Consider the following 10,084-nt stretch of genomic DNA (forward strand, 5'->3'; position numbering starts at 1 on the left):
CACCGCTCCGTTCACAGACACCGCTCTGTCCATAGACACCGCTCTGTTCACAGAAACCGCTCTGTTCACAGACACCGCTCTGTCCACAGACACCGCTCTGTTCACAGACACCGCTCTGTTCACAGACACCGCTCTGTTCACAGACACCGCTCTGTTCACAGACACCGCTCCGTCCCCAGACACCGCTCTGTCCACAGACACCGCTCTGTCCACAGACACCGCTCTGTCCACAGACACCGCTCCATCCACAGACACCGCTCCATCCACAGACACCGCTCTGTTCACAGACACCGCTCTGTTCACAGACACCGCTCTGTTCACAGACACCGCTCTGTCCACAGACACCGCTCTGTTCACAGACTCCGCTCTGTCCACAGACACCGCTCTGTTCACAGACACCGCTCCATCCACAGACACCGCTATGTCCACAGACACCGCTCTGTTCACAGACACCGCTCCATCCACAGACACCGCTCTGTCCACAGACACCGCTCTGTTCACAGACACCACTCTGTCCACAGACACCGCTCCATCCACAGACACCGCTCTGTTCACAGACACCGCTCGATCCACAGACACCGCTCTGTTCACAGACACCGCTCTGTTCACAGACACCGCTCTGTCCACAGACACCGCTCTGTTCACAGACACCACTCTGTCCACAGACACCGCTCCATCCACAGACACCGCTTTGTTCACAGACACCGCTCGATCCACAGACACCGCTCTGTCCACAGACACCGCTCTGTTCACAGACACCGCTCTGTTCACAGACACCGCTCTGTTCACAGACACCGCTCTGTCCACAGACGCCGCTCCATCCACAGACACCGCTCTGTTCACAGACACCGCTCGATCTACAGACACCGCTCTGTTCACAGAGACCGCTCTGTCCACAGACACCACTCTGTTCACAGACACCGCTCTGTTCACAGACACCACTCTGTTCACAGACACCGCTCTGTTCACGGACACCGCTCTGTTCACAGACACCACTCTGTTCACAGACACCGCTCCATCCACAGACACCGCTCTGTTCACAGACACCGCTCGATCTACAGACACCGCTCTGTTCACAGAGACCGCTCTGTCCACAGACACCACTCTGTTCACAGACACCGCTCTGTTCACAGACACCGCTCTGTTCACAGACACCGCTCCATCCACAGACACCGCTCCATCCACAGACACCGCTCTGTCCACAGACACCGCTCTGTTCACAGACACCGCTCCATCCACAGACACCGCTCTGTCCACAGACACCGCTCTGTTCACAGACACCGCTCCATCCACATGTAAGGGGTGGTGTAATTTTTAAATCATTAACTGTTGTAGTAAGCACATAGTAAGTACAAAGCCACCATTTTAGTCCTTTCTACCCTGTAGTAAGCACCAGCAGATACTCCCCTAGATTTTCATGAATGGAACAATGGAAACAGCTTTCCTCGTGGCTGAGGGACTGCCCACAACCCATGGCTGTACATCATCATCCATATAAGGGAGAACGGTGAACTCAAACACTGATTGGCTGGGTGATGAACCAAATAATCTCATCCATCAGGGAGGACAGTGGGGAACTTTGACACCCATTGGCTGAGACAGTAGAAGGCCCAGCCCATTACTACATGTATATAATGCGCGGGGATTACAATCTGTGTGTGTGCCTCGTGGGAAGCCATTGAGGTAACACCCGGTTCTGCAGAACTGAATACATAGTTTTGGACGAACTCCTCCGTGTCTTTGTTCTTGGGAAGGGAAGCAGAGTGCCTGATGGGGGGTCGCAGAGGTCCCTATCTTGCACAATTGGGGGTCTCGCCCGGGATGCAATAATTATTGCCGGGGCTCTCTCTTCGGCTCGTGGATCAAGTCTGATACAAAAAGACGCGTCTGGTATATATTTATACTGCTCACTGGATCGGCTTGGTCCGTCAGCCGTCGGCCAAGAGAGTGACCCGGCTCATTAAAAATAATTTTGAATCCTGGAAAAGGAACACACGGACGAGTGCTGGGACGACTGGTTAGTGACTATACGCGGGGTACACACATTTAAACAGGCCAGACAACTCCGTGCACGGATCAAGGTAAGAGATTTTTTTTGTTCTTCCTTGTTGGCCACGTGGTTTTGACGGTCATCTGTGAAAACGCTTTAGGCGTTTAAGACCAGGACCGAAGATAAGCCACAGGAAATTGTGGTTTTGACGGTCATCTGTGAAAACGTTTTAGGCGTTTAAGACCAGGACCGAAGATAGACCATGGGAAATCAGACTTCTGAATTTATTAAGGAGAAGTCAGGGAAGACTGCAAATGGGAAAGAAATACCCCCCGATAGTCCATTAGGTAGGAAGTTAAGTCTATGGACGGACAGTAGTAGGACAAGGGACTTAAAGAAAGAGACCATGATAAAATATTGTTGTTTTATATGGACCAAGGAACCTATCCGCGCCCCCTCGGTAGTTTGGCCCGAATATGGATCTGATGAAGACTGGGTGTGTCAAATCCTAAATGTATATGTTAACAGAAAACAACCGTTTGACCCAGAAGAGAGCAAATACGCCGCCGCCTGGCTGGCAGGCGATAGTGAGGGTCCCACGCGTCTCTATCCTCTGATTCCCCAAACAGAGCCGAGGAAGCCCCAGAAGCCTTGGGACGTCCTCACCGACGGTTTGCCACCGTCTGCCCCGCCCCCGTATATACCACCCGCGCACGACCAGGCGCACGACCAGGCGCACGACCAGGCGCACGACCAGGCGTCCAGCGCGGACCTCCCTCCTGCGATGGATAAGTCCGATTCCCAGCAGGCTATGACCAGTGAGGCAGGGACTGCTGGGGGGAGCACAGGAGGGGGCGCAGAACCCACCCCAGGCACTAGGAAATCGGTCCGACTCGAGATGCGGAGGGGCCGAGAAGAGGGATTGAGAGCTGGGAGGAGTGACAATATTGAACAGCTGAACCCCTTACGAGAGGTGCCGTTTGGGAATGAACGGACTGGGTTCGTAGTACAACCTTTAAATTCTGGGGATATCCGGCAACTCCGTAACGAACTACCCCGTCTATTGGACGACCCCATCAGTGTGGGAATACAACTGGACCAATTTCTGGGGCCCAGTATATACACATGGGCCGAATTGCAGGCCATGATGAGAATATTATTTAATTACGATGAAATTGTCATGATCCGGAATAGTGCAATGGCCATTTGGGATAAGGAGCATCAGGGAGGCCCTCAGCGTGGAGAGCAGAAGTACCCCTTAGAGGACCCCCGGTGGGATCATAACGACACGGGGGGGACGGGCTAATATGACAGACCTCAGAAACCTTATAATCAGGGGAATCAAAACCTGCGTGCCTAAACAGCGGAATTTAGCGAAAGCATTCGAAGTTGGACAGAAAAAGGATGAATCCCCGAGTGAGTTTTTAGACCGTTTGCGGGAGTCCATGCGAAAGTATTCAGGTTTAGACCCCGATGGGGAAATAGGCAAGGGCATGCTTAAGGTGCACTTTGTGACTAAATCATGGCCTGACATTCAGAAGAAAATACAGAAAATAGAGGAATGGGCTGAAAAAGACGTTGCGGAATTATTGCGGGAAGCACAGAAGGTGTACGTTCAGAGGGATGTAGTAAGGGAGAAACAGAAGACAAAAATGATGGTGGCAGCCGTACGGGAAGCTTGTAAATCCACCGGAATGGGGGAGGGAGGTTATGGGGTGGAAAGAGGAAGGTCGAGGGAAAGTCGGAGAGGGAGAGGAGCGAGACGGGGCAGAGGTGAGAGAGGAGGATCTTATGGATTTGAGCGGCCTCCAATGGCTGGATGTTACCATTGCGGGAAACTGGGACACTTCAAAAGGGATTGTCCCGAGTTTAAAAGGGAGCGAGAAGGGATGTATGAAATGGAGCGTGAACAAATGGATTAGGGAAGTCAGGGGAGGATCGGAACACTGGCCTACCAAGAACCCCTGGTAAATTTACAGGTGGGCCCATTTAGACAAGATGTTACCTTCTTAGTTGACACAGGCGCCGGCAGGTCCTCAATCCCCCTCCATCCTAGGGGGGTTGGCTTCCAAGCTAAAACATTAAACATTTCAGGAGTTAAGGGTGGGGTTTTTAGTGCGAAAATATTCAAACCACAACCCTTACGGCTGGAGGAGGAGGAGCTCCAGGTGGAACTCCTTCACCTCCCCCATCTTCCCTATGGGTTGTTGGGACGGGATTTGATAGTCCGTTTCGGATTACGAATAGAAGTGGGAGAAGAGGATGAATTAGCCGTTACCATGTCATACCTTAGTGAGTCCCGATTGACAGAGATAGACCCTAGGGTTTGGGTCGTCAAAGGGAACCGGGGGGGGCTCGCAATTCGACCTGTGGAGGTAAAATTAAAGCCCCAGAGCCCCGACGTCAGAGTGCGCCAATACCCCATCTCTTGGGAAGGGAGGCAGGGCCTGAAGACAGTTATGGAAGACCTAATAAAAGATGGTTTGGTAGAGCCCTGTATGTCACGATACAATTCCCCCATCCTGCCGGTCCGGAAGTCGGACGGGAGCTACCGAATGGTCCAAGACCTAAGGGAAATAAATAAAATTGTCCAAGTACGGCACCCTGTGGTACCGAACCCATACACTATTCTGGGGCGAATACCCCCGGACCACGGCTGGTTTAGTGTTATAGACTTAAAGGATGCCTTCTGGGCGTGCCCCCTGGACAAGGACAGTAGGGATTTTTTTGCTTTTGAATGGGAGGATCCTGATACTGGCAGAAAACAGCAGTACAGGTGGACAGTGCTCCCCCAAGGATTCACTGAGTCCCCGACTCTGTTCGGGCAGATTCTGGAACAATTATTGGAGGGACTAACCTTGTCCCCGGCCCTTAAGCTTATACAATACGTGGACGATCTCCTATTATCCGGACCCACGGAGGAGGACGTCCTACTTGGGACTAATGCCCTCTTAAATTACCTAGCTGAGAAGGGGTTAAGAGTGAGTCAGAAGAAGCTCCAATATGTCGAGAAAGAGGTTAAGTACCTGGGACACTTGATAAGCCAGGGACAGAAACGAATAAGTCCGGAAAGAGTGCGGGCAATAATCGAACTAGGCCTCCCAATGACTAAGAGGGAATTACGGAGGTTCTTGGGACTCTTAGGCTATTGTCGGTTATGGATAGATGACTATGCCCCCCTTACTAAAGACTTGTACCTAAAACTCATCGAGGAGGCACCCAATAGAATAAAATGGGAGGAGGAGGAGAAAAAGTTAATTGGAATTCTAAAAGAAAAATTGATGACCGCGCCTGTTTTAAGCTTGCCGGATTTTAGTAAGACATTTCGTCTCTTTGTAAACTCCAGGAAGGGAACCGCTCTTGGAGTATTGACCCAGGATTGGGGGGGAAAAAGGAAGCCCGTGGCTTTCCTGTCAAGAATTCTGGATCCAGTCTCCCGAGGGTGGCCGGAGTGTGTCCAAGCTGTGGCAGCCACGGCAAAGCTGGTAGAGGAAAGCAGGAAGTTGACTTTCGGGGCCCCCTTGACAGTCATTACACCCCACCAGGTTAGAACTATCCTGAATCAGAAGGCTGGAAGGTGGCTGACTGATTCGAGAATTCTGAAATATGAAGCCATACTGTTAGACCGAGAGGACCTCCGAATAGAAGTCGGGGGCTGCCAGAACCCGGCGGACTTCCTTTGGAAAGGGGAAGGGGAGGAGGAACTGGAACATTGCTGTTCAGACATAATAGAGTACCAGAGTAAAGTGAGGGAAGATCTGAGGGACACCCCCTTACATGCAGGAAGGCGGTGGTACATTGACGGGTCCTCTCGAGTGATAGATGGGAAAAGACACAACGGTTATGCAGTCATTAGTGAGACTGGTTGGGAATTAGTGGAAAGTGGACGGCTACCGAATGCCTGGTCCGCACAAACATGCGAATTGTACGCCTTGCACCGGGCTTTGAGGAATTTAAAGGGAATAGCCGGGACGATATACACTGACTCTAAGTATGCCTTTGGGGTAGTACACACCTTTGGGAAGATCTGGAAGGAAAGGGGAATGATAAATAGTAGAGGAAAGGAGTTGGTCCACGAGGAACTGGTAGCCATGATCTTGGAGGATTTGTTGTTGCCACAAGAGATTGCTGTAGTGCATGTGAAAGGGCACCAGAAAGACGATAAAATAGAGACCCTGGGGAACCAATTGGCAGATGAACAGGCAAAATTGGCCGGGATGGGGAAGGAAGTAATAAACTGCCTGGTAAGGATTCCCCAGATATCTGAAATTACCGAAGTGCCCACGTTCACTCACAAAGAAGAAACTCTTCTTGCGTCTCTGGGGGGTACAAAGGATAGGGAAGGGAAGTGGACCTTACCCGATGGCCGCCAGCTACTGAATCGACCGTTGACGCGGGACATTATTGCCCGTCTACACCAAGGGGGTCACTGGGGCGCCCAGGCACTGTGTGATGCCTTCCTGCGCCAATATGCCCACCCTGGTCTGTACACAGTAGCCAAGCAGGTCACGGGAGATTGCATAACGTGCCGAAAGATTAACAAAAGGGGGCTGCGGAAGCACGCAAGGCAAGGGGGTAGGAGTCCGGCCTATAGGCCGTTTGAGTATGTCCAGGTAGATTACACTGAGCTCCCCCCCATAGGTCGCCTGAAGTATCTATTAGTAATAGTAGATCACCTGACAGGATGGGTGGAAGCTTTCCCCACTGCCACGGCAACAGCAACCCAGGTTAGCAAAATTCTACTCGAACAAATCATCCCACGGTTTGGGCTACCCCGCGCTATTGACTCTGACCAGGGGAGCCACTTCACCTCGACTGTCCTCCAGAATATAGTGCAAGCAATGGGGATTGACTGGGATTTGCACACCCCCTGGCACCCCCCCTCCTCGGGCAAGGTCGAAAGAATGAACCAGACCATCAAAAAGCAGCTAACCAAACTCACTAGTGAAATCGGCCTGCCTTGGACCAAATGCCTACCCCTTGCCCTATTGCAAATTCGCACCCAGCCAAGGCGGGATTTGGGCGTCTCCCCTTTCGAAATGCTGTTTGGCCTCCCGTTCCATGGGCCGAAGGGGGAACCCCCTGTATTCGAGTCTCGGGACATGTTTGTGCAAAAATATGTGGTGGCTCTGGGGTCTGCTCTATCTCGTTTACGCCAACAGGGACTTTTGGCACAGACGCCGCCCCTCGAGTTTGCGGTGCACACCATCAAGCCGGGTCAGTGGGTCCTGATTAAAAGCTGGAAGCAACGCACCCTCGAACCAACTTGGGACGGTCCCTTCCTAGTACTTTTGACGACCGAAACGGCTGTCCGTACGGCCGAAAAGGGCTGGACACATTACACTCGAGTCAAGGGACCAGTGCCACAACCGACGGAGGACGAACAAACCTCTCTGACAGAGGCATCTAAGGAACAGAGACCCTGAGAACAGACTAGTCGGACTTTGGCGAATCTAAAGGAACTGTGCCCTCTGGCTAAAGGTGTCGCGACAAAATGCGGTCAATCATATTGTTAACTTGCTTTGTCATTATCCTTGGGCTGGGTCATAGTGCGCGTGTTACCCAATTTGGCCTCCGGAAAAAACAGGCAGAGGACCGTCAGTGGTTCTCCATCTCCGTGCTTGCCAACAAGCCAACACAGACATTTAGCTTAGACCTATGTGGGTTGGTGCCCTGCAGGACTAAAAGTGAACTGAATCAAACTAAACGGAACCTAGAGAGAGAAAGGAGATTCCAGGGTCAGGCGTTAGTATTACAATTGCATGGTAGGGAAGGCATACATAGGCCTCCAGCCCCTGGGGTCCAGGCTATGGTGTCAGTTGTCCGTGATCCCATTACCCCTGGACAAGATTGTGGGCGGAATCAGTGCAATCCGCTCTACCTGACCATAAAGAACTTGGGAGATAATGGGGCGAGCCTTAATGGAACAATCCTGGGTATTAGAGTTGGGGGCCATACAGGACAGGAGGGAGTGCAGCTGTGCTGCACGTATATCACGGTCATTGAAGCTGAGTCTGGGGGCTCATCCACCACCGACGAGCAGGGTAAAATTAGAATAATTGAGGTGACGGATTTGGAAAAGACCTTTGAAATAGAAACGGGATACGGGGAGGCGAATGCCTGGATGGAATGGGTCAAATATACTGTGAGGAGCATGAAAAAGAGTGATTGCTACGCATGCACGGGTGCCCGCCCTAACCCTCAGGTGGTCCCGTTCCCGCTGGGATGGGAGAAACACCCACGAGCCTTGGACTGCATGATAATGCTGTACCAGGACCGAGAGGCCTGGAACGACCCCACTTGTCGACCCTTAAGTTTGAAGTTTCCCCCCCGTCAGGTCTGAGGGAGCGCCCCGCCCGCCATCATTCTCAGGGGTGACGGGTATGCACCAGGCCTGTGTCTCTCGGGCGGGACTACAGTGGGACGACGATGTGGGGACATTTGACAAGTGCAGCGGATCAATTCGGCTGGTCAACGAAACTACCGGGGGGGGGAATTACTCCCACATTCATGTGCCTAGGGCAGACCTCTGGTGGTACTGTGGTGGGAGGATTCTGCGACAGACCCTGCCCCGAAAATGGACGGGCACTTGTGCAATCGTTCAATTGGCCATCCCATTCACCCTGGCATTCGAAAAACAAGAGCAACCCCGTTTCAGTGGAAGAACTGAGAGAGCTTTGGAGACCTCTTTCGATGATAACATATATTTAGACGCCATAGGGGTCCCCAGGGGTGTTCCTGACGAGTACAAGGCTAGGAACCAGATAGCGACGGGTTTTGAGTCGTCACTGTTCTGGTGGGTTACCATCAATAAGAACGTGGATTGGATTAATTATATTTACTACAATCAGCAGAGGTTCATTAATTATACCCGTGATGCAGTAAAAGGAATAGCAGAACAACTGGACGCCACTAGTCGGATGACGTGGGAAAATAGGTTGGCCTTAGACATGATGTTGGCAGAGAAGGGGGGTGTTTGTGTCATGATAGGCACTCAGTGCTGCACTTTCATCCCCAACAACACAGCCCCTGATGGGTCCATCACCCGCGCCCTGGATGGACTCACCACATTGGCGGACGAACTCGCCGAAAACTCGGGTATCGACTCTGGCCTCACGGGTTGGTTGGAAGTTTGGTTCGGTAAATGGACAGGGGTGGTCGTTCCCTTTCTTGTCTCATGTATAGTGGTGGCAGGGGTACTCACTGCCCTTGGGTGTTGTGTTATTCCCTGCGTCAGGGGATTAACTCAACGACTGATCGAAACCGCCCTTACTAAGAGGGACGTTCCCTATGGGCAGGTTGAACGAATGAATCTCGAGATGGAACAACGTGAATCCCTCTTGGGCGGGGGTGGTATTAGAGATGGGCAGTTTGATGAACAAGCTCGGGAGTTATTAAACGCCCTGGAGAGGAAACTCCCAGTTTAAAAATTACAAACCGTAAGAAAAGACACGGGGGATTTGTAAGGGGTGGTGTAATTTTTAAATCATTAACTGTTGTAGTAAGCACATAGTAAGTACAAAGCCACCATTTTAGTCCTTTCTACCCTGTAGTAAGCACCAGCAGATACTCCCCTAGATTTTCATGAATGGAACAATGGAAACAGCTTTCCTCGTGGCTGAGGGACTGCCCACAACCCATGGCTGTACATCATCATCCATATAAGGGAGAACGGTGAACTCAAACACTGATTGGCTGGGTGATGAACCAAATAATCTCATCCATCAGGGAGGACAGTGGGGAACTTTGACACCCATTGGCTGAGACAGTAGAAGGCCCAGCCCATTACTACATGTATATAATGCGCGGGGATTACAATCTGTGTGTGTGCCTCATGGGAAGCCATTGAGGTAACACCCGGTTCTGCAGAACTGAATACATAGTTTTGGACGAACTCCTCCGTGTCTTTGTTCTTGGGAAGGGAAGCAGAGTGCCTGATGGGGGGTCGCAGAGGTCCCTATCTTGCACACACAGACACCGCTCTGTTCACAGACACCGCTCCATCCACAGACACCGCTCTGTTCACAGACACCGCTCTGTTCACAGACACCGCTCTGTCCACAGACACCGCTCTGTCCACAGACACCGCTCCGT

The 10,084-nt window shown here is 51.8% G+C and overlaps 1 protein-coding gene across 1 annotated transcript; it reads left to right on the top strand.

Annotated features, from left to right (window-relative positions):
- The first annotated feature begins 1,294 nt into the window (after positions 1 to 1,294).
- LOC148147701 (uncharacterized) lies at positions 1,295 to 9,838 on the top strand. Its single transcript, XM_087994026.1, is given in 3 exon segments — positions 1,295 to 2,081; positions 7,153 to 8,326; positions 8,328 to 9,838. Coding segments are annotated over 2 exon segments (1,932 nt in total). The 5' UTR covers positions 1,295 to 2,081; positions 7,153 to 7,484; the 3' UTR covers positions 9,418 to 9,838.
- The last annotated feature ends 246 nt before the right edge of the window (positions 9,839 to 10,084 follow it).

This window comes from Chiloscyllium plagiosum, unplaced genomic scaffold (assembly GCF_037043375.1).
Source record: "Chiloscyllium plagiosum isolate Xiang-an unplaced genomic scaffold, Cpla_swu_hap1 HiC_scaffold_14, whole genome shotgun sequence".
NCBI lineage: Eukaryota > Metazoa > Chordata > Chondrichthyes > Orectolobiformes > Hemiscylliidae > Chiloscyllium > Chiloscyllium plagiosum.